Source organism: Littorina saxatilis, linkage group LG2, assembly GCF_037325665.1.
Source record: "Littorina saxatilis isolate snail1 linkage group LG2, US_GU_Lsax_2.0, whole genome shotgun sequence".
Lineage (NCBI taxonomy): Eukaryota > Metazoa > Mollusca > Gastropoda > Littorinimorpha > Littorinidae > Littorina > Littorina saxatilis.
Genome location: NC_090246.1, coordinates 67,079,006 through 67,101,505, shown reverse-complemented (window position 1 = coordinate 67,101,505; position 22,500 = coordinate 67,079,006). Strand labels below are relative to the sequence as shown.

At 43.4% G+C, this 22,500-nt stretch overlaps 1 protein-coding gene across 1 annotated transcript in view; it reads left to right on the top strand.

The window, feature by feature from the left end:
* Positions 1 to 22,500, top strand: part of LOC138959575 (voltage-gated delayed rectifier potassium channel KCNH8-like) — a gene marked incomplete in the record, with an annotated part of 292,039 nt that overhangs the window by 232,858 nt on the left and 36,681 nt on the right. Inside the window, 1 exon segment of the mRNA XM_070331116.1 lies at positions 18,105 to 18,335. Coding sequence (XP_070187217.1) covers positions 18,105 to 18,335 — 231 coding nt within the window.

Here is a 22,500-nt window from a genome sequence, read left to right as displayed (position 1 = left end):
GGATTAGATACAAGAAACATCAATGGAAACCATTTATCCACTTGTCAGTTTCGACAAATTCGATTGCGCAAGTTCTTTTTAAAAATGTCAGTTACTATGTTTGCGATGCAGATAGGGGACAGAGAGACAGACATCTCAAATGAGAATCTGTAATTTTTTCTTCTGAAAAAAAAAGAGAAAAAGGTAGGGAGAGAAAAAGAAGAACTTTCAAAAGTGTTGAGAAAAAAATGAGTTGGAGAAGAAGCAATCCAACAACAAAGCGTTCATGAAGCTTTTGATGAGCCACGAAGAAACACTATCCTGACCAGAATGTAGGACCCATCAGTCTCCCAGACCGAGAAATTGTTCAACATTAGGGAGAATCAGACCAGGACAATAGGCAATTATCCCCTCTACCTTTCGGATTTATCAGCATGTTTTTGTCCGTCAGCAAAACGCAATCTCTTGCAGCTCTAAAGTCAGTTCCATATCGCCAGACAACGTGGACTTCCACAAGTTTCTTAGCACAAAGCTAATTGCTGCGTGTGGTTTTTTTTTGTTAGAATAAGACCAGGGCCGTAGGTATAATGTAAGTTTTGTGTGTGTCTGTTTACCTTTCGGATTCATCAGCATTTTCCCCGTGATAGTCTATCATGTCTGCAAAACGAAGCCTGTTGCAGCTCTGAAATCAGCGATATGTCAGCGGATAACATGGAGTTACGCAATTCCCTTATTGTAGGAATGATTGCTAAAAGTTTCCGTAAATGGGGATACACGTTTCACTCTGTCTGTTTGTCAGTTTCAGCTCTCTCAATCCGTTTGTCCATAATTGTGCGCACGAGTATCGGTTACATATCCGATATCGTGCTACTTTGGCATAGCTTTAAAATATTCATCATTATTCCTGTAAACCAACATCAAGGTCAAAGAGTCTGCAGAATCGGATCATAAGATGTTGAAGGTGTAGCCACGTGTGTGTGTGTGTGTGTGTGTGTGTGTGTGTGTGTGTGTGTGTGTGTGTGTGTGTGTGTGTGTGTGTGTATGTGTGTGTGGTAATATATATATATATGTATGTGTGTGTGTGTGAGTGTGTGTGTGTGTGTGTGTGTGTGTGTGTGTGTGTGTGAGTGTGTGTGTGTGAGTGTGTGTGTGTGTGTGAGTGTGTGTGTGTATGTGTGTAGGTATGTTCAGATTCTGTAGGATTCCGGTTTGTTCATAACTCTTTATTCGTATTAGCATCCAGCGTGTTTGATCATGGTTACATAAGCTGTCCTTCTAAAGAACGCGGTCGATGTTGAGATCTAAAAGTCTTGTGCTCTTTGATTCGTTAATGGCTGCATTTTGCGTTCTTTTGATACATTCACCGGGGGATTTGATGTAATTACAGTTCAGAATGTTAGGAACTTGCACTGAGTGGCACAGATTAGAGGAGTTAAACCTCTTATGTAAGTTGTTACTTTACAAAGAGTTTTTTTTTTATAACAATCGAAGAGCAAACCACTTCCATTCTTGCAAGCCCTGAGAGTGCTCGTTACGCGTTAACTAGGTGCAAATTCATTCAAGATGAAATCAAGTGGGATAGAGACGTATTGGGCTATTCACAACGCTAGATCGGAAAAGTCATAGCCTTTGGCAAGGGTTTATATTCTCCTTCTGCGCCGCTCAATTTTTTAATTTTTTTTTAACTCGCGCTGGGGTGCTAGCCATTGAGCCCAAGTCACTTTTTTCATGAAAACACACTCAGCATGAAAGCGAGGCTGGTCAACGGCACACTTGGGCGCTAGCGTCACATCCGCTAAGGTCGATAAATCTCGGCCGTCTTCCGGTCCCGAGCGTGAACGGCACGGAGCTCTTGTGGCACGGAGACAAGGAAAGGCCCTCCCAAACGAGTCAATGGCCCTGCGGTGATCGTGTTGACACAGCAAACATAGCGACTGTTCTGCAAAGCACCCTCGTATTAACGGCCCCTCTGTTTTTCTCTGTACAAGGGCTAACGAAATTGCCGATCACAACCATTTTCGGCACAATATAGCTTCTGGCAGGGCGGTTATGTTTGACAAACTCAGCTTTCTTTTGTTCTTCTCAAAAACTCCCTACTCTTTTAGCCGTTTGTCTTTTTGTCTCTTTCGCTCTATATTGACAGACCTTCAGTAATAAGTACGCGGGGTCTGCTTGTCTTGAAATCAGTTTTGACAGAAAGATGATGACATGTGAATGCGTGGTGTGTGTGCGTGTGGCTTGTATGGTGATATGATTCAAAATGACACTGTGCTGGCCAGAAAGCTCGTTTACAACTCGTAAATACAACGTTGTTTCTTCGCTGTTACATTCTTGATGATAATCGTGTAGCGTCTGCAATGTTGAAACATCACGGTGGAGCTGCACCCAGTTAATGACGGAGTGTGTCTGGCCGATGTTTAAGAGGGAAACACTTAATAACTCCGCTGTTGACAGGTGTGTTTGACAACTGTGTTGGCATTTTTGTCTGGACTTTTTATTTTGTAAGGACTGCATGTCTTCCTAATAGCTATGTAAAGTCTGCGCTCCGTGGATGTATTTTCGAACATCATATGATGATAGCTTACGGATGGCATTTGTTTGGACAGGGAAATGATTTTTTTCTGTTTTTGTTTTGTCGGAATACACAGACACAAGAAAAGAGACCCGCAGAGACGAGCACACGCAAGCACATGCTTAACTTGAATAAAGCACGAACATTGATGGAAGATAGTAATCTAGATCGTTGTTAACTTAATTGTTTGATGGAAAACTTCTTTACAACAAGTAGATGCAAGGTTTTAATTTCCATATTTTAAGAGTTATTGGCTGTTTCTTGTTAATGTTGGTCCCTGTTTGCAACAATGTTATGTGACGTGGGAAAAAAAAGAAAAAAAGAAACCACTGCTAGCTTCGCCAATACCGCAATCGTTCCCTTTTATTGCTGAGTTTAGTATTGTAAAGATCTGCTAAACTGGACATCTGTGTAGGAAGTAAAAATAATGATCTGCTGGATATTTTCCCTGCGAGCTTCAAGAACGACTGAAGCAACGGACGGGTATCTATCAGGTCCAGCCGAACAGGAGATTGACTGGTCATATGATTCGTTTGCTGCGCTTCTTCGATTAGTCGCCAAACTCCTATTATCGCGGCCAAAAGGAGGAAGAAAGGCAAAATGTACTTCAGAAACCGTCCATCAATCATGAAACGTGCACGAAATATGGGAAAAAAACGAGTCACTGTCACTGGCATTAAACAAACTACTTTTCAGTTGTAGGCTGGGTCTTCAGATGCCGACAGCGCGTTTAGCAGACGAATTAACACCCCCTCCCTAAAGAAAGCAAATAAGCAACAACAAAAAGCAAAGACATATATTTGTTCATCATCGTATTTTCCATCCTTATTCTACATGAAGATCTCATGTGTTTGCATCGTCGTAAAACATCATGACCCGCGTGTTCTTAAGCTTAAAATGATCGAATATCGAATTCTTTTCCACATCCTTACGACCTCTTCCGGAACGCTGCTTCGTGAACGATTGCCCCCTGTCCTTTTCTCCTCTAAGCACATCGCTGATAATGGATGTTAAAGCTTGCGTTCATCGACAAAAAAAACAAAAAAATCTAAATGGTACTGTTCGTCCCGTTTTATGATTTACGACAAATCCAATCCCCCAAACAGATTTTTCTTGCTGATCATGATGACACCGGGACATCCCTCGTTGCTGAGTGTGGACGTATTCATTGAAGCAGAGATTGGCAACCTATTTTGGGTATCTTTTCGGATTGTAGAAGGTGAATAGCCGATCTGTCCGGTATCTGTTTCTCTGCTCCCAAGTGTCTGCCTGCGTGCTGGTTTGTATGTTTGTCTGTTTGTCTGTCGGTCTGTCTGTCTGTTCCCATTTCTGTTCGTCCGTCATTATGTCTGGCTTTCCCCCTTCATTCTTGCTTTTGTTCTTCTTTTCTTGTTCTTCTTAATGTTCTTGCTCGGGGTTTGTTCTTCTTCGTATTCTTCTTCTTCTACCTTGTTGCTTTTCTGTTGAGCTTTTCGATTATTGCGGTCCTTGGTTTAAACAGTTCATAAACACACACATGATAATACAACAACATGTTTACAAAGGAGCACAACAAGTTTAAAACTTATAATAAGCGCTCACATAATCATACCTGTTATCACATGGCGGGATATGACTTACAAGTTATGGCGACAAATCTTTTGGAAAAAAACGAACATATTGAACAGAAATTGCGGTCCTTGCAGAATCACCAATTCTTATATTTTCCCGGGTGAAGATGTGGAGTGCCTACATTAACGCATGGTCCGTTCGTAGTCGGTTAATACTTATAGAGTTAACGGTATGTCGACGTGAGAACATATACATGCAAATGGTACTGTCCCTTCCTGTCGTTGTTAACGATACTCTCATTGACCCTAGCAGTCGAGTCTTCTCCTTTATCACTGTCTGTGTCTTTAGATTGTGATTTGCGATAACCATCCGTATCAAGCCGTGACCAAGAAGTATATGCTCTGAATAAATGCTCGCTCAAGGGAATACTACGAGACTCATGAGTTTTGCGTCTTGACTATTATATGTACCTTAGAGATTGTGTTTCACACTTTCTCCATGCATAAAGCCAACAACATAGTTTAAATACTCCCGTTCAACTTAATACTTTACATATTGTTACATTTTGTGTTGTTGCTCGGTACCGTATACTGTTTCTTCTATTCTGTAGAAGTTCCGTTTAATCGCTTTGAGGATACTCGGACATTTTTTCTTCTGCTGAGAACAACTACGCTGAACTTTGATTTATTGTAGTAGTCTGGTCGATTTGATTATTTCATTGTAGTAATCTGATCTATTTGATTTATTGTAGCAATCTGGTACATTTGGATTGTTGTGGTAATCTGGTCTATTTGATTCATTGCGGGGATCTGGTCAAATTCATTAATTGTACAGTAATCTGGTCAATTTGATTGATTGAATAATCTGGAGTAGTTCTTTTCTTGAACTAATCAGTCTCTTTGATTTATTGTAGCAATCTGGATTATTTTGTCATGTTCTGCCTCCTCATCTTAAGAATAAACACAAATGATGTGTGTGTCCTGACGTTCTTTCTGTTCACCGAATAACTTTTTCCTTTCTGTCAAATCAGCATAAGAATTCTCCCCCCGTTATGTGCATTGTTTCCCCTTGTTCTAATGCCAATGGTAACACCCCATTTGTTTCTTATACACGCTTTTCTTCTTTGCCTTAACGTTACCTTTGTGTATCGTCAATTCCGACGTCGATCGCACTCACCCACTTTGTGTTCCCCGCTCTGCGTCTACCTAAAACTCTTTTCTTGTACACGCTCGCTTTTTTCAGCCGAATAGGGAATGTTTGGAAATAACTTTTTCGTAATGTGTGTGTGTGTGTGTGTGTGTGTGTGTGTGTGTGTGCGTGAGTGCGTGCGTGCGTGTGTGTGTGTGTGTGTGTGTGTGTATGTGCGCGCGTGTGTGTGTTTGTGTGTGTGAGTGTGTTGAAAAGTTGTGCCCCCTATGGCCTAGGAAACAGTAATAGGTAAACTCGCCGACCAGTTGATGCAAGAAAGAACATTGCGTCACAGTAGGAAAATGAACCTCGATGTGCCTTTTATGCAATTTCGCCTCAATATGATGCGCTTTTTCTTCGAAAAATGCGCCCATCGGATCTAGATCTTACTTCCATGAGTCCTTGACACCAAACTCCAGCTCTGGTGCCTGAGTGGCTAGGAGCTCGAGCACGACAGCCAAACCTCCTTCGCGGCAACCCGTTTTATCTATGTATTTAAAAACAAATCTAAAGTCGGGGTTACACCCGGGAACATACCCCCAATGGTTTAACCATAAGGGCGTTAAAAACATGTATCATCATCTTACTTTTCACTACCGCCAATGTTGCTTACCTTCAATGGTCAGAAGACAGGTATGTTTGAAAGGGCGCAAATCTTACACAGCTAATTACAGAGTTACAGAGTGCTTTTCATTTATCAGTCTTACTTTTGTATGCGCACCTTTTCTTTGCAGCTCTCCGCAGTCCAAATAATATGATAAAACGTAGCCGTCAGGAATGTTTTGTTTTGATTTCACTGTTGTTATTTCATTCGTGTTAATCAATACCCTTGCTGAAGTTGATTTTTTAACACACATTCGAAACATTTTCATTGAACCAGGCTGCTTCCTGTGCAAACTATAAAGTGGAATAGGGCTAGTTTACAAACACTCACGCTGTCTCGTTCCTCGCTCTCTTTCGTTCCTCAAGTCTTCATTCAACACAATCTTGCGCAATGTTTTTAAGCTGATCCTTTCCTTCGATCTCCTTCTCCGTCGTTCTTGAGTTCTTGTTGCGCTAGTCCAGTGTTCTGAAACATCAACAACCTTGTTCATTCCGGCCTGTGCAAGTCTGCAAAAAATGAAGAGAAAGAGAGTTTGCAAACACTCAATCTCTCTCGTTCCTCACGCCTTTCTAAGTCTTTTTCCAAACAATCTTGCACGTGTTTTTAAGCCGATCAAAACGCTCGATCATCTTCTCCCTGGTTCTTGAGTTCTTGCTCCGCTGGTCCAGTGTTCTGAAACATCAACACCATTGTTCGTTCCGGCCTGTGCAGAGTATGAAGAGAAAGAGAGTTCGCAAACACTCAATGTCTCTCGTTCCTCTCTAAGTCTTCGGTCAAAACAATCTCGCACATTTGTAAAGCCGATCGTTACGTTCGATCTTCTTCTCCCTGAATCTTGAGTTCTTGCTCCGCTGGTCCTGTGTCCTGAAACATCAACAACATTGCCTCTTCCTGTGCAGAGTGAGAAGGGAAGAGAGATTGCAATCACTCACACCCTCTCATTCCTCAAGCTTCTTTAAGTCTTCAATCAAAACGAGCTTGCTCATGTTTGTTTTTAGCTGATCCCTCTACGCTCGATCCTTTTCTTCATATAGTTCTAGAGTTCTTGCTCGTATGACCCAGTGGTCTAAAACATCAACAACCTTGCTCCTTCCTATGCGGAGTAAAAAGAGGAAGAGAGATTGCATGCAAGCACTCGAACCAAAGAGTAGCAGTGTACTATCTTTGTTCAAACTATCTCGTTCCTCAAGCCTCTCTGTCTTCTTCCAAACAATCTTGTACATTTTTAAAGCCGATCCTTACGTTCGATCTTCTTCTCTCTGGTTCTTTAGTTCCCGTTCCGCTGGTCCAGTGTTCTGAAACCTCAACAACCTTGCCCCTTCATGTTCAGAGTAAGAAGGGAAGAGAGATTGCAACCACTCAAACTCTCTCGTTCCTCAAGCCTCTCCAAGTCTTCTTCCAAACAATCTTGCTCGTGTTTTTAAGCCGATCCTTACGCTCGATCTTCTTCTCCCTGGTTCTTGAGTTCTCGTTCCACTGATCCAGTGTCCTGAGGACGAACCACCGTAATCCTGGAAGTCTGCGTGTGCTGATTAGAATACTTGCAGCTTGGGTCCTGGAGGGAATTTTTCGCGCCATGGATGATCGTAGCTGATGGAGCAGAAGGGTTCTTTGGCTTCCAGAAGGGGGGCTCAAGAAAAGGGGACACAGGGAGTTTTGATTCTTGATCAGGAGAGTCTTTAGCGTTTGATGAAGTGATTTTTGCTTTGTGTTTGTGTGTGTGTGTGTGTGTGTGTGTGTGTGTGTGTATGTGTGTGTGTGTGTGTGTGTGTGTGTGTGTGTGTGTGTGTGTGTGTGTGTGTGTTTGTTTGTTTGTTTGTTTGCTTGGTATACATGGATCGATCAGAGCCAAGAAACCCCAAAGGAAACTCTTATTTCACTATTTGGGACGGCTTTAAGACGTGTCTGGCTACCGCGCCCTTTTGAACATGTTGGCTGGTGAATTCGTCTCAAGAAGCCTTTGGGACATTCGCTATATCGTAAATTAGACGCACCTGCACTTGGCACGGTCGTTAAGCTGTAACAACAAATTAAAATTGAATATTCATTCGCCGAAATATGTTTACATTGCTCTTGTGGACGCATACACTTAGCAGACGAAGCCCGTTGGATTTGAGTTGAGTAAATGTAAGCCGGAATCTAGCAAAATTATAACATATAGGCTAGTTGAAGTGTTGTCAGAAGTAGGAAGAAGCAAAGGTGATCTGTCTGTCGGTCTCTCTGCCTGTCTGTCTGTCTGTCTGTCTGTCTGTCTGTGTGTATGTCAGTGTACCAGAAGGAGGAAGAGAGCTTACAAATGTTTCGTTTCGATTTCTCATGAAACACATATTATACTCGGCTGCTAGAGCAACCCGAAACTGTTGCCGTCGCAATGCTGAACGACGCGTGATGCGTGCTGCGCCGTTTTCAGGGACAAGTCTTTGATAGCCATAGACACTGCCACTCTATGGACGTGCTCGGAACGGCACGATCCTTTTTTATTTGCTTAAATGCACACTCTGCTCCTGTCCGGATCTTTGTCTGCGCTAAATGCCAAGCTAGCATTTTCAGGTGGTGAAAACTCCAGGAAAAGAGAGTCGGGGAAAGTTTCAAAGGCCTTTGCATATTTATGCAGCGGCATTAAACGCGATGCTTCCCTAGTAATAAACTCCGGGGCTGCGAATTGATCATTTACTCGGCGGCACTTTTCCCTGTCTTCCTAACGAGTTCCAAGCCTCATCGATTCCTCCCTAGGCGGCAGCTGCAATGGGGGAAAGGGTGAACAGAGAACTTTATAGGGTGATATTGGGAGAGGGTGGGAGAGAGGGTGGGAGAGAGGGTGGGAGTTTTGAGAGAGGGACTAGAGTGTGAGGGAGAAGGAAGAGAGACGGAAGGGGACGAGTGCAGGAAGGGAAGAGAGGGCAATGAAAGAAGCGACGTGATGACATGACAGAGGGAGAAGGGAGAGGGGTGTGGAAAGGGTGATGTGGGGGGGGGGGGGGAGGAAGAGAGCGGTGGAGAAGAGATATGAAATTGATGGCACAACATTTAGTTGAAGAGGGCGACAGGGGGGACATGAGGAGGGAGGGTCGGAGTTAGAGAGGCGACAGGGGGGACATGAGGAGGGAGGGTCAGAGTTAGAGAGGCGACAGGGGGGACATGAGGAGGGAGGGTTGGAGTTAGAGAGGCGACAGGGGGGACATGAGGAGGGAGGGTCAGAGTTAGAGAGGCGACAGGGGGACATGAGGAGGGAGGGTCGGAGTTAGAGAGGCGACAGGGGGGACATGAGGAGGGAGGGTCGGAGTTAGAGAGGCGAGAGGGGGGACATGAGGAGGGAGGGTCAGAGTTAGAGAGGCGACAGGGGGGACATGAGGAGGGAGGGTCGGAGTTAGAGAGGCGACAGGGGGGACATGAGGAGGGAGGGTCGGAGTTAGAGAGGCGACAGGGGGGACATGAGGAGGGAGGGTCAGAGTTAGAGAGGCGACAGGGGGGACATGAGGAGGGAGGGTCGGAGTTAGAGAGGCGACAGGGGGGGACATGAGGAGGGAGGGTCGGAGTTAGAGAGGCGACAGGGGGGACATGAGGAGGGAGGGTCGGAGTTAGAGAGGCGACAGGGGGGACATGAGGAGGGAGGGTCGGAGTTAGAGAGGCGACAGGCCGGGGGACATGAGGAGGGAGGGTCGGAGTTAGAGAGGCGACAGGGGGGACATGAGGAGGGAGGGTCGGAGTTAGAGAGGCGACAGGCCGGGGGACATGAGGAGGGAGGGTCGGAGTTAGAGAGGCGACAGGGGGGACATGAGGAGGGAGGGTCGGAGTTAGAGAGGCGACAGGGGGGACATGAGGAGGGAGGGTCGGAGTTAGAGAGGCGACAAGGGGGACATGAGGAGGGAGGGTCGGAGTTAGAGAGGCGAGAGGGGGGACATGAGGAGGGAGGGTCGGAGTTAGAGAGGCGAGAGGGGGGACATGAGGAGGGAGGGTCGGAGTTAGAGAGGCGACAGGGGGGACATGAGGAGGGAGGGTCGGAGTTAGAGAGGCGACAGGCCGGGGGACATGAGGAGGGAGGGTCGGAGTTAGAGAGGCGACAGGGGGGACATGAGGAGGGAGGGTCGGAGTTAGAGAGGCGACAGGGGGGACATGAGGAGGGAGGGTCGGAGTTAGAGAGGCGACAGGGGGGGACATGAGGAGGGAGGGTCGGAGTTAGAGAGGCGACAGGCCGGGGGACATGAGGAGGGAGGGTCGGAGTTAGAGAGGCGACAGGGGGGACATGAGGAGGGAGGGTCGGAGTTAGAGAGGCGACAGGCCGGGGGACATGAGGAGGGAGGGTCGGAGTTAGAGAGGCGACAGGGGGGACATGAGGAGGGAGGGTCGGAGTTAGAGAGGCGACAGGGGGGACATGAGGAGGGAGGGTCGGAGTTAGAGAGGCGACAGGGGGGACATGAGGAAGGAGGGTCGGAGTTAGAGAGGCGACAGGGGGGACATGAGGAGGGAGGGTCGGAGTTAGAGAGGCGAGAGGGGGGACATGAGGAGGGAGGGTCGGAGTTAGAGAGGCGACAGGGGGGACATGAGGAGGGAGGGTCGGAGTTAGAGAGGCGACAGGGGGGACATGAGGAGGGAGGGTCGGAGTTAGAGAGGCGAGAGGGGGTAGAGGGCGCGAAAAGATACAAATTGATGACTCTAATCGGAAAGGAGGGAGAGAGTGGGGGTGGAGGGGGAGGGGGGGTGGGGGCAAGGAAAGATGCAAAGTCAAGATGCAAAGTGATGCGAAAGGTGGAAGATGAGGACGAGAGAGGGTAGAACGAAGGATGGGAGGAGGGGGGTGAGAAGGGTGAGAATGGGGGAGGGCGGAAGATTAGAGAGAGGGGGTAAAGGATGGGAGGAGGGGGGTGAGAAGGGTGAGAATGGGGGAGGGCGGAAGATTAGAGAGAGGGGGTAAAGGCGAGAACAGATGCAAAGTGAGGGCACATAGCGGGTAATGAGCATTTAGAGCAACAAACTGGGCAAATAGCGGGGCTGTTAGGGGCGCGGCGATTCGTATCCAATCAGTTCTAATCAATCTCAGCACTTTGCCTGGCAGAGGAAAATTATACAGCATCCTTGCCAGCCTCTCTTTGGTTTTGTTTTATTTTGAACTGTCCTGTCCATCTTTTTTTCCTTTTTCACCAGTTTGTTTGCTTGTTTTTCTTGTCAGTAACTTAGTTGAACCATTTTTACATGTACTCAGTTAAACCAGTTGGTCATTTTGTCTGATTCTTCTTTTTTTAATTGAATCGTTTTAAATGTTCTCCTTTTACAATTTCACACCTTTTTGTCTGTTTTCCTAATTTTATATTTTTTATTTGAATCCTTTTTTTTCTCACTTTCGTGGTGCGCGAACTGTTTTTATAAAACATACGTAAACGTCATTTTGGAATGAATCATTAATTAATGTCTCATGCAATTCATTCAATATGCACACTTTTTCATGTGAAATTTATCTTCTTCATGCATATCGCGCATTGACTGAATCTGCTGCTAATGACTCGTAAATGATCACGGTACAGCAAAACTGAAATCGAAACTCTGACGTTTTGTATTGTTTGGCATTACATGAAAATGGATGAACTGGAAACAACTATACGTAGCTGAGCTAATTGCAGAATATTGTAAGACGATTCCAGGATCCCAGCAAATACTTAAATCATAATAGAATCTTTCACAATGTCTGTCTTCCTCGTACTCGTGACAAGTCTAGTCTTGGTGTGACATATACGTAGGCTGTTCCATAATTATTTAGAATCTCAGAAACGGAAACACTTATCAACAATCTAACCAGGCCATTTTCTAGACCAATCCTTCCCCAGCCGACACCCAACTGGCCATCCTCTCAAACGTTCTCATTCTGGCCTAGGACCAGCTATACCTGGTATGGCCCTCGTGAAGGCTCGGACAGACTCTTCAGGGGTCTCTAACCCGTTTCTGCGGCTATTTCTTAAAATCCGAGAACAGGCTGAACTAGCATGGGGAGATGTCAAGAAAACCGGGTCGATGCAACCAGCCGCAGTGCTCCCTTTAGAGCCAAGAAATCTGTTGTCGCAAAGCCTCGGAAGTATACACAGGTGCGTTGTCATGTTACAGCATAAGCCCTCGAATACCCGTGTTTGGACGGTGTTTGTGCCAAACCTCGAATATTTTCCACCATTAGTGGTGGACGCAGCAGTCAGACGTAACTGTATGCCTGTCCTCAAGAGTCACTGTGTTTAGATACCTTGATCTAGCGACGAAAGATGCAACACATTTTTTTTAGGGCTTCTTGTTATTTGAACTTGGCAAGGGTTGGGTCACCTGGTTAAACACCCGAACAGACGACAGTTGTTTGGTTTCAGAGTGGAACTAATTAACCCAGGTTTCGTCATCACTGACGATATTCCATGTTGATTTGGACAAGTCATTGCTGATTTTTTCAAGTATTGTCAGGCAACACTCTGCCCTACCCCTTTTTCCCGTCACTGGGTTCACGTGGTACCCAACCGGCAAATCGCTTTGGGGCCATTAAATATTTGTGTAAGATCTTTTCAAACGCAGTGCTTTTAATGCCAGGGGCATATTGCATCTCCCTGAATATAATTAAGTGATCTTCTCTTATTATCTGTTCAACAGCGCCAATGTTTTTGAGGATAACGGATGAAATGAGTAGACCAGGGTGGGTATCATTTTCGAGGCTCAGTCTACCCGGTTTGAAATTGCTGTACCAGTTTTACACCACGGCTATACATAGAGCGTTCATCCTAAAACATTTCATCACAGTTTCATGCAAATCGGCCTCTTTTAACCCTTATTTTGTAGTTATTGTAAGTTATCGGTCCGAAATCGCGAATTTGAGCTTCATGACGCAATTTCATACATTGCGCGGTGAGTATCTTCCCGAGTCGACCATAAGAAAACGACATAACTCTGGAACTTCATTTTTTTGTGTCAAGCCTCATGATAGTCTATTATTTGACGGCATAATTTTGTATTTAACGCCATATTGCCAGGAGCCTGGATTCTAAATAAAAATGGAACAGCCCTCGTATGCGTGAAGATTACAAACAGTACTGGTGTCGTATCAAATTAACCAACAACAAAAACTCATGCAACTGTTGTATGTCGTGTTTTCTTCGTCATGTTTTCAACCTTTATATTCGATCTTAAAGAAGTCGCGTAATATCGTGAGTTTATTTTTACCCGCCGATAATTATCTACTTACATTGCTGATTAACAATCCCAGACATAGAAAAATGTACGTTAATAGAAAAAGATAAGTTAAGAAAATATGAAACCTTACGAAATGACTTTACTTTTTGCAAGATGAATTTCTGTTTCTGATATTTGTTGAGGCTGCTTTATTCAATGCTATACGGTACAGTCACATTGTTTCAGACTGACTTCCCTTCCAATACAACAAAAATACAAAAAGAAAAAAGAGTTCCAAGTATTGATTTTCACTAAATGATGTATATACAGTTCGTGCTTGCAAGAGCAATCCGCCTGGCGTCTGGCATTATGGGGTTAGTGCTAGGACTGGTTGGTCCGGTGTCAGAATAATGTGACTGGGTGAGACATGAAGCCTGTGCTGCGACTTCTGTCTTGTGTGTGGCGCACGTTAAATGTCAAAGCAGCACCGCCCTGATATGGCTCTTCGTGGTCGGCTGGGCGTTAAGCAAACAAACAAACAAACAAACAAAATTGCAAGAGCAATATTATTCTTAGATCAGAAGACAGGGAAACGCTTAATGAATTTGTGTTCCCTCAAAGTCGATTCCAGGCAATTTGGTTCTGAAACAAAAGGTCAGGCGTCACTATCCTCTCTTTCACTTTTCTTTTGATACGTCCTTACTTTTCTGGTACTTTTCGTACTTGTCGTTTTGGCATGATTCCAGAATGAAAGGATGAAATACGCGTCTTGTTCCATAATATCTAAAAACAGATTAAACACAAACACGCGCGCGCACACACAGACACACACGAACACACCGCACAAAAAGTTACTTTCCGTCGTGCGTGACTGATACGTCCTGTTTTTCTTATTTTTCCTTTTTCTACTTATTCTCTTTTCGTGAATTTTCCAGAAGATTTTGTCAAGCTTTTAAAAAAAAAGTTTTCTTCTGCGAAATCTGCATCTTTTCTCATGCGGCTAAGTGTTTTGAGTGGACAGCTGGCTAAACATGGCCCGAGGTCAGACAATACCAACGGTCTCAGATCATGAATGTTCCCAGAAAGTATTGGGTTTAAATCTATAGACGAAAGCACAGCTTGCAAAAAGTGAATGAAAGACGCCGCTTCGCGCGCGTGTGGTGTGCTAAAGATAACTGCGGACAGTTGTGTGTGTGTGTGTGTGCTTAAAAAAGGATTTGTGTTTGTTTGCAAGCGTTCAAGATGTGCACAGCTGTAATCCTGTGATAACAGGGTGTGCAAGAAAGTGAACATTGACTGACTTGATGATCCATGTGTTAGCAGACAACTGTTCCCCGGAGATAACAAAATAAAGGCCACTTTAAAGAATTTTACCCCACAGTAAAATGAGGGACGTGTAATAATCTTCTTGCCCTCAAGTTCTCATTTTGGATGTTCTAAAGCTCTTTTTTTTCACTCTGCTGTCGCGAAGTTCAAGCATACACGATATCGATCAACACCCAACCACTCTGATCAGTAAGTTAATTAATTCAGCAAATATGCAAGCATGCAGGCAGACAGGCGGCCTTCAAACCTGTTCATCTAATTATACCCTTTCACCAATGCGGAATAAATCAAACGTCGCATCAAACGATGGGTAACGCCGGCCGGAGGCATGAACGAATGGACGTCCGTCGGAATATGAATTTGTAGGAATCCTCGACTGTAAAAACTTGCCGAATGACACACTTACTCGTTTGCTCATCCCAAGTATCGGTTGATCACCCAGTACCTCTCTCAGTTGAGCCTTCATTTGGTGGAACAGTGAGCCCACTCTGAAAACAGGACACCTTCCTTCAAAGGACACGGCCTGCCATTTGACAGGTCACATGCAATGTACGGACACTTTCGGTTCGTCCCAAGTGTGTCGTTTCATCGTAGGTGCCACTTCAGCTGAGTATCCTGAAAAACAATGTAGCTTAAATCCCAGTGTACAACGGTCCACCCAAAGGTGAAGCTCCGCCGACTACCGGGTGGCAGTGAAAGTAGGCAACTGTGCTGATAGCGCATTCCCTCGTTACTTAATATGTGACGTTGCTAATACTCAGGTCATTTATTTTTGCCCATATTCACGTGCACTCAAATTCAAGGGGAAAATGGGCAGGGAGAGGGAGGGGGGTGCTGGCGGGCATCTCGAGGTATAAGGAAACACTCTGCGCGGTTCTTCGACCACACATGCTGACACACCCGCCCTTTGCTATCCATCCTCACACCATGTCTGAAACAGAAAAAAAAACCAGTTACTCATGCGATACTCTTAAAATGAAAGTGTTGTTATTTTTTTTTTAGGTCGCACAGTGTACCTGCTCGGCCCTGTGTTCATTAGTTTCAGTAATGACAACGGTAATTAGTATCAATTACTGATACTCAGGTCATGTATTTTTGCCCGTGTGCACCAAAACTCAAACTCCTGCGGGTGGGGTGGGAGGTGGAGGGTAAGGTGGAGAGGAGGCCGCTGGCATTATCAGGTATAGGACCAGTTTCCGGGTAGCGTTTCCCTACACAAGCACACACATGTCATTTGCCATTTGTAGTTAACCCTCGCTCATTTTGTCTGAAAGAAGATACTCTTTTAAATTAAGGATTGTTTTGTTTGTTTTTTTCATTTCTTTTAATATCATTTTGGGTCCGTTTGTTTAGAGGCTTATGTCAGTCTGCACGTGTTTTTATGCCTGTTGCTTGCTTCGGTATATAATTATTATCAATAGTTAAGACGCAGACACCAACGTTCACACTCGGAGGGGGGGGGGGGGGGGGTGGGATGGAGGTGCGGGTAGAGGGCAGCTCTTGGTACAGGGCAACATTCTGAGTGGTTCGCCGACCACACATGCACACCTAGCCTTTGGCATCCGTCATTAACCACAGTACAAGCGAGTGTGTCTGAAATAGGAACACAAACACAGTGCATGCGATACTCCCAGAGATGCTTCACCGAATTACTTTAACGTGCCTCTGAGGGATGCGGTTTGTTTCGTATGCGTGCGAGGGCAATGAAGAACTGTCAGTTGATGCATATTTGTGTTCCTTCGATCGCGTGTTTGCAAGTGTCTTTTCTTTCAAATGAAGATTTTTTTAGACGGGCGCTGTGGCGGGGTGGTAAGACGTCGGCCTCTTAATCGGAAGGTCGAAGGTTCGAATCCCGGTCGCGGCCGCCTGGTGGGTTAAGTGTGGAGATTTTTCCGATCTCCCAGGTCAACTTATGTGCAGACCTGCTAGTGGCTTATCCCCCTTCGTGTGTACACGCAAGCACAAGACCAAGTGCACGGAAAAGATCCTGTAATCCATGCCAGAGTTCGATGGGTGATAGAAAGCGGCGTATGGCTGCCTAAATGGCGGGGTAAAAACGGCCATACACGTAAAATTCCACTCGTGCAAAAAACACGAGTGTACGTGGGAGTTTCAGCCCACGAACGCAGAAGAAGAAGAAGGCTGTATATTATGAGTGCTCATGTGTGTGTGTGTGTGTGTGTGTGTGTGTGTGTGTGTGTCTTTCGTTCTGTGTGTCTTTCTGTCTGTGTGTCTGAGTGTATGTTTGTCCATCTGTCTGTCTGTCTGCATGTCTATCTTTAATTCTTCTTGCTGAATTTTGATGCCTGCTAACAGTACTTTCTCGCCTTATGCTTCTTCATCTTGGTACTATGAATAATTACGCCACCGTATTAACTCTCTTTTATTTTGCCTTTCTCAACTCATCGTAGAAACGTCTGTTCTTTAAATTAAGGTTCAGCTCAGCCCGGACTGTAATGGCACCATTCACCCTTTTCCCCTTTTCAGTTCTAAACAAAGTGTGTCTTCTCAAAAACTCGAGTGCGCCAAAACACTTGAACTTAACTTAACAATGTCACGTTGTCCCCCGTGTCTGCAATTCCTCTTTGTTCTTTAATGCTGTTTACTACACAGCCATAACCCTTTCAGTGGGGCCACTCAAACAGTTTGAAAAATAACGCGTCTGACAATCGCTCTCTTCCTTTTTACATTTAGTCAAAATAAAGGTTTTAACATAGAGGGGGGAATCGAGACGAGAGTCGTGGTGTATGTGTGTCTGTGTGTGCGTGTGTGTGTGTAGAGAGATTCAGAGTAAACTACTGGACTGATCTTTATGAAATTTGACATGAGAGTTTCTGGGAATGATATCCCCGGACGTTTTTTTTTCTTTTTTTCGATAAATGTCTTTGATGACGTCATATCCGGCTTTTTGTAAAAGTTGAGGCGGCACTGTCACACCCTCATTTTTCAATCAAATTGATTGAAATTTTGGCAAAGCGATCTCCGACAAAGGCCGGACTTCGGTATTGCATTTCAGCTTGGTGGCTTAAAAATTAATTGATGACTTTAGTCATTAAAAATCTGAAAATTGTAATTAAAATTATTTTTTTACAAAATGATCCAAACTTAAAATTCATCTTATTCTTCATCATTTTCTGATTCTAAAAACATATACATATGTTATATTCGGATTAAAAACAAGCTCTGAAAATTAAAAATATAAACATCATTATGATCAAAATCAAATTTCCGAAATCGATTTAAAAACCATTTCATCTTATTCCTTGTCGGTTCCTGATTCCAAAAACATATAGATATGATATGTTTGGATTAAAAACACGCTCAGAAAGTTCAAACGAAGAGAGGTACAGAAAAGTGTGCTATGCAGCACAGCGAAACCACTACCGCGCTAAACAAAATCGTCAGTTTCACTGCGTTTTGCACGAGCGGCGGACTACAGTCATTGTGAAAAAATGCAGTGCGTTTAGTTTCATTCTGTGAGTTCCACAGCTTGACTAAATGTAGTAATTTTGCCTTACGCGACTTGTTTCTTTTCTTTTCGTGTTTCCAGACAGCAGCTGTGTAGTGTTTCGAGACAAGAAGGCTAGCCAATCGTGTACTGTTTCCAACCACTTTTGACCATTCCCCCGCTATGTTTTTCTGTTTCCAGACAGCAACTTTGTTCTGGGAAAGGATTAAGCAACGTGCTTGCCAGTAGTGTACCGTTTCCAACCACTGCTGACCATTTCCCTCTCTGTTCTTGTCTGTTTCCAGACAGCAACTTTGTGCTCGGAAACGCTCAGGCAACGGGCTGGCCAATCGTGTACTGTTCGGACGGTTTCTGCGAGCTGACCGGATATGGACGGGCCCAGGTCATGGCAAAAGGGTGCGCGTGCAAGTTTCTGTACGGGGAGGAGACCTCTGACACCGAGACGAAAGCCATAGACGATGCCCTGGAGAACAAGAAAGAACACAAGACGGAAATCGTCCTGTACAAAAAGAATGGTGAGTGACGATTTTTTCCTTGAATTTTGTTTGGAAGAGAGAGATAAGGGATATATATTTTTTTTTTTTTTTTTTTTTTTTTGGGGGGGGGGGTCCTTTCTGTCTATCCTTTTGTCTGTCTTTTTGTCTGTCGTTTTGTCTTTGTATATATATATATATATATGTCTGTCATTTTAGCTCTGTTTGTGTGTCTTCCTGTGTGCCTTTTCTCTGTCTTTGTGTCTGTCTATATGTATGTATTTTTGTCTGTGTGTCTGTCTATATGGATGTATTTTTGTCTGTGTGTCTGTCTATATGTATGTATTTTTGTCTGTGTGTATGTCTGTGTGTATGACTGTCTATGTGTATGTATGTGTGTATACTTATATGTGTGTATGTATCTCTTATAATGTGTCTGAAACTCTTGTTATATGTGTCTGTGTGTCTTTTTGTCTGTCTGTCTGTGTCTGTCTGTCCGGTGTCTGTCATTCAGCTCATTTATCCGGAAGTTGGTGGGTTAGTCCTGTTCAAATGCGTTCATAGATTTGTCCTGTTTGCTATCCAGGGTCGTTATTTTCAAGAAATCGTCAGTTTGCGACCTTACTGATAGTTACCTAGATACAAAGTGTACCGACATTTGAAAATCAAAGCAGAGAAAGGAAGAGAAAACGAACTTTTGTTTAATATTTCATCAACTTTAAGTTCAGCATGGTATTTCCTAAGTTGAGTAATTTTGTTTGATGGCAATTAGACAAATAAACATATATTGATCTACACTATTCATCGACCAACCTACCTAGTAAATATCAGACTCGCAAAACAATGGCGTGACATATTGCATTGTCTGTAAACTTAAACAATACACCTTTCTCTCGACCAAGAGAAAGGGCAGAAGACTCAAATGGCTTGGGGAAAAAATCAATTCTGCTACTAACCTTTAGATAATTCCCCGTCGGCAGCCGAAACAAATACGATTGAGGACGCCTCGACTGAGTTGGGAATGCCGCGACACACCATTCGTGCTTCACAAAAAGAACGGCGCTTTAATAGCAGTAACGAGATTTCATTGGCAGATTTGTCCGTCTCTGTTACTCCCGAAATAGCAGAGCACTCTTTTTTTGTATACCACCCCCTCCCCCACCCACAAATTGGCCTTTCACTGTTCCTCCTGAAATAGCAAAGCTCTCATTTTTGCCCAGTACCCCCTCCCTCATCCCCTTTCTCCTTCCTCTCCCTCCCTCCCTCCCTCCCATACTCTCCCCTTAGCCTTTAATCTGGTAACTCAATTCATTTGTTTTTGTCCAAACTTTTCTGTGACAGAGCCAAAACCATTGCCGTGTAACAACGGGTGGTCATGAGCTGATCACGTCACGCGCTCGTGAAAGCTGCCTGTCATTTAGAATTTTGGCTCGTTTTTATATTTAGTCAAGTTTTGACTAAATATTTTAACATCGAGGGGGAATCGAAACGAGGGTCGTGGTGTATGTGTGTCTGTCTGTCTGTGCGTGTGTGTGTGTGTGTGTGTGTGTAGAGCGATTCAGACTAAACTACTGGACCGATCTTTATGAAATTTGACATGAGAGTTCCTGGGTATGAAATCCCCGAACGTTTTTTTCATTTTTTTGATAAATGTCTTTGATGACGTCATATCCGGCTTTTCGTGAAAGTTGAGGCGGTACTGTCACGCCCTCATTTTTCAACCAAATTGGTTGAAATTTTGGTCAAGTAATCTTCGACGAAGCCCGGACTTCGGTATTGCATTTCAGCTTGGTGGCTTAAAAATTAATTGATGACTTTGGTCATTAAAAATCTGAAAATTGTAAAACAAACCAAAAATTTATAAAACGATCCAAATTTACGTTTATATTATTCTCCATCATTTGCTGATTCCAAAAACATATAAATATGTTATATTCGGATTAAAAACAAGCTCTGAAAATTAAATATATAAAAATTATTATCAAAATTAAATTTTCCAAATCAATTTAAAAACAGTTTCATCTTATTCCTTGTCGGTTCCTGATTCCAAAAACATATAGATATGATATGTTTGGATTAAAAACACGCTCAGAAAGTTAAAACGAAGAGAGGTACAGAAAAGCGTGCTATGCAGCATAGCGTAACCACTACCCCGCTCTTCTTGTCAATTTCACTGCCTATGCCGTGAGCGGTGGACCACGAGTATACGGTCTTGCTGCGTTGCATTGCGTTCAGTTTCATTCTGTGAGTTCCACAGCTTGGCTAAATGTAGTAATTTCGCCTTACGCGACTTGTTCTTTTTTGATATAAAATGTAGTTTATATATAGCTCATGGCAGGTGAAATAACGTCATACAGTTTAGAAATATGTTCAGGTAATACAATATTTCCTTGTTAATTATTTATTTGTTTTATTTTTGAAGGCAACGTTGACAGCTTGTGAAATTGTATTCTTAAACAAGTCGCGTAAGGCGAAAATACAACATTTAGTCAAGTAGCTGTCGAACTCACAGAATGAAACTGAACGCAATGCAACGCAGCAAGACCGTATACTCGTAGCATCGTCAGTCCACCGCTCATGGCAAAGGCAGTGAAATTGACAAGAAGAGTGGGGTAGTAGTTGCGCTGAGAAGGATAGCACGCTTTTCTGTACCTCTCTTCGTTTTAACTTTCTGAGCGTGTTTTCAATCCAAACATATCATATCTATATGTTTTTGGAATCAGGAACCGACAAGGAATAAGATGAAAGTGTTTTTAAATTGATTTCGAAAATTTAATTTTGATCATAATGTTTATATTTTTAATTTTCAGAGCTTGTTTTTAATCTAAATATAACATATTTATATGTTTTTGGAATCAGAAAATGATGAAAAATAAGATGAACGTAAATTTGGATCGTTTTATACAATTTTTGGTTTTGTTTTTACAATTTTCAGATTTTTAATGACCAAAGTCATTAATCAATTTTTAAGCCACAAAGCTGAAATGCAATACCGAAGTCCGGGCTTCGTCGGAGATTACTTGACCAAAATTTCAACCAATTTGGTTGAAAAATGAGAGCGTGACAGTGCCGCCTCAACTTTCACGAAAAGCCGGATATGACGTCATCAAAGACATTTATCAAAAAAATGAAAAAAACGTCTGAGGATATCATACCCAGGAACTCTCATGTCAAATTTCATAAAGATCGGTCCAGTAGTTTAGTCTGAATCGCTCTACACACACACAGAGACAGACAGACAGACACACACACATACACCACGACCCTCGTCTCGATTCCCCCCCCTCTATGTTAAAACATTTAGTCAAAACTTGACTAAATGTAAAAAGAGTATGGACTTGCTTAAAAAAAACCACCGATCAAGTATCAAGAGCATCTGGAAATTGAACGCACACATCTTGAATTGTAGGATGTGAAGTAACACAGTTTGCCATCATTATATAAATGTCCGCCTTATAATTATGTGTTGCACACGCACCTAAGAACAGCACACACACACACACACACACAACAAAAATCCACGAAAGAATAACTGTTCCAATTCGTACAATTGTGGGCGGCTTTCCTTTACATTATTTATGTAATCTATAAATCCTTCGATGAATATGGCTTTTCAGGAACCTCATTCACGATCACATATCGATCATCCCTGAAAGGGAAACAAAGCCATGTATGAATGGACGTTCCTCCATTCTTTTTTAATAACGCGTATAGTGCTGCTGCGGCGAATGCTGGTGGATCGCTTTGCTTTTCATTACACGCCAATCTTAGATATAATCTTGTTCCTGTATATTATTCCCTATATAATACATGTATCGCCGGTCAAAAATATTCAAAGAAGGCTTTCTATCTTTTTTTAAAAATCACTGCCAAAAAAATTTGAGTATTCCTGTGAACAGGTTGCACATTCGAATTCTTTTTGCTTTGATGACTTAGGACAACCATGTGCAAAGGTAAAGAGGACTAATGGCAACTTGTTTGTGCTGAGCACTTCCTGCACACGCAAGTTTGAGACAGGTCTGTTACATACTTTTAGCAGCTGTAATGTCGTCAGCGAAACAGAACAATTAAGAAATGTACCGAAGTCACAAGGAGACACATAAAGACACACAGACCAACCAAGACGCTTAGGAACCGACACAGACACAATGCAAGCAGACACAGACACTTAGATGCAGACAGAGGAGAGACACAGCCACACAGACAA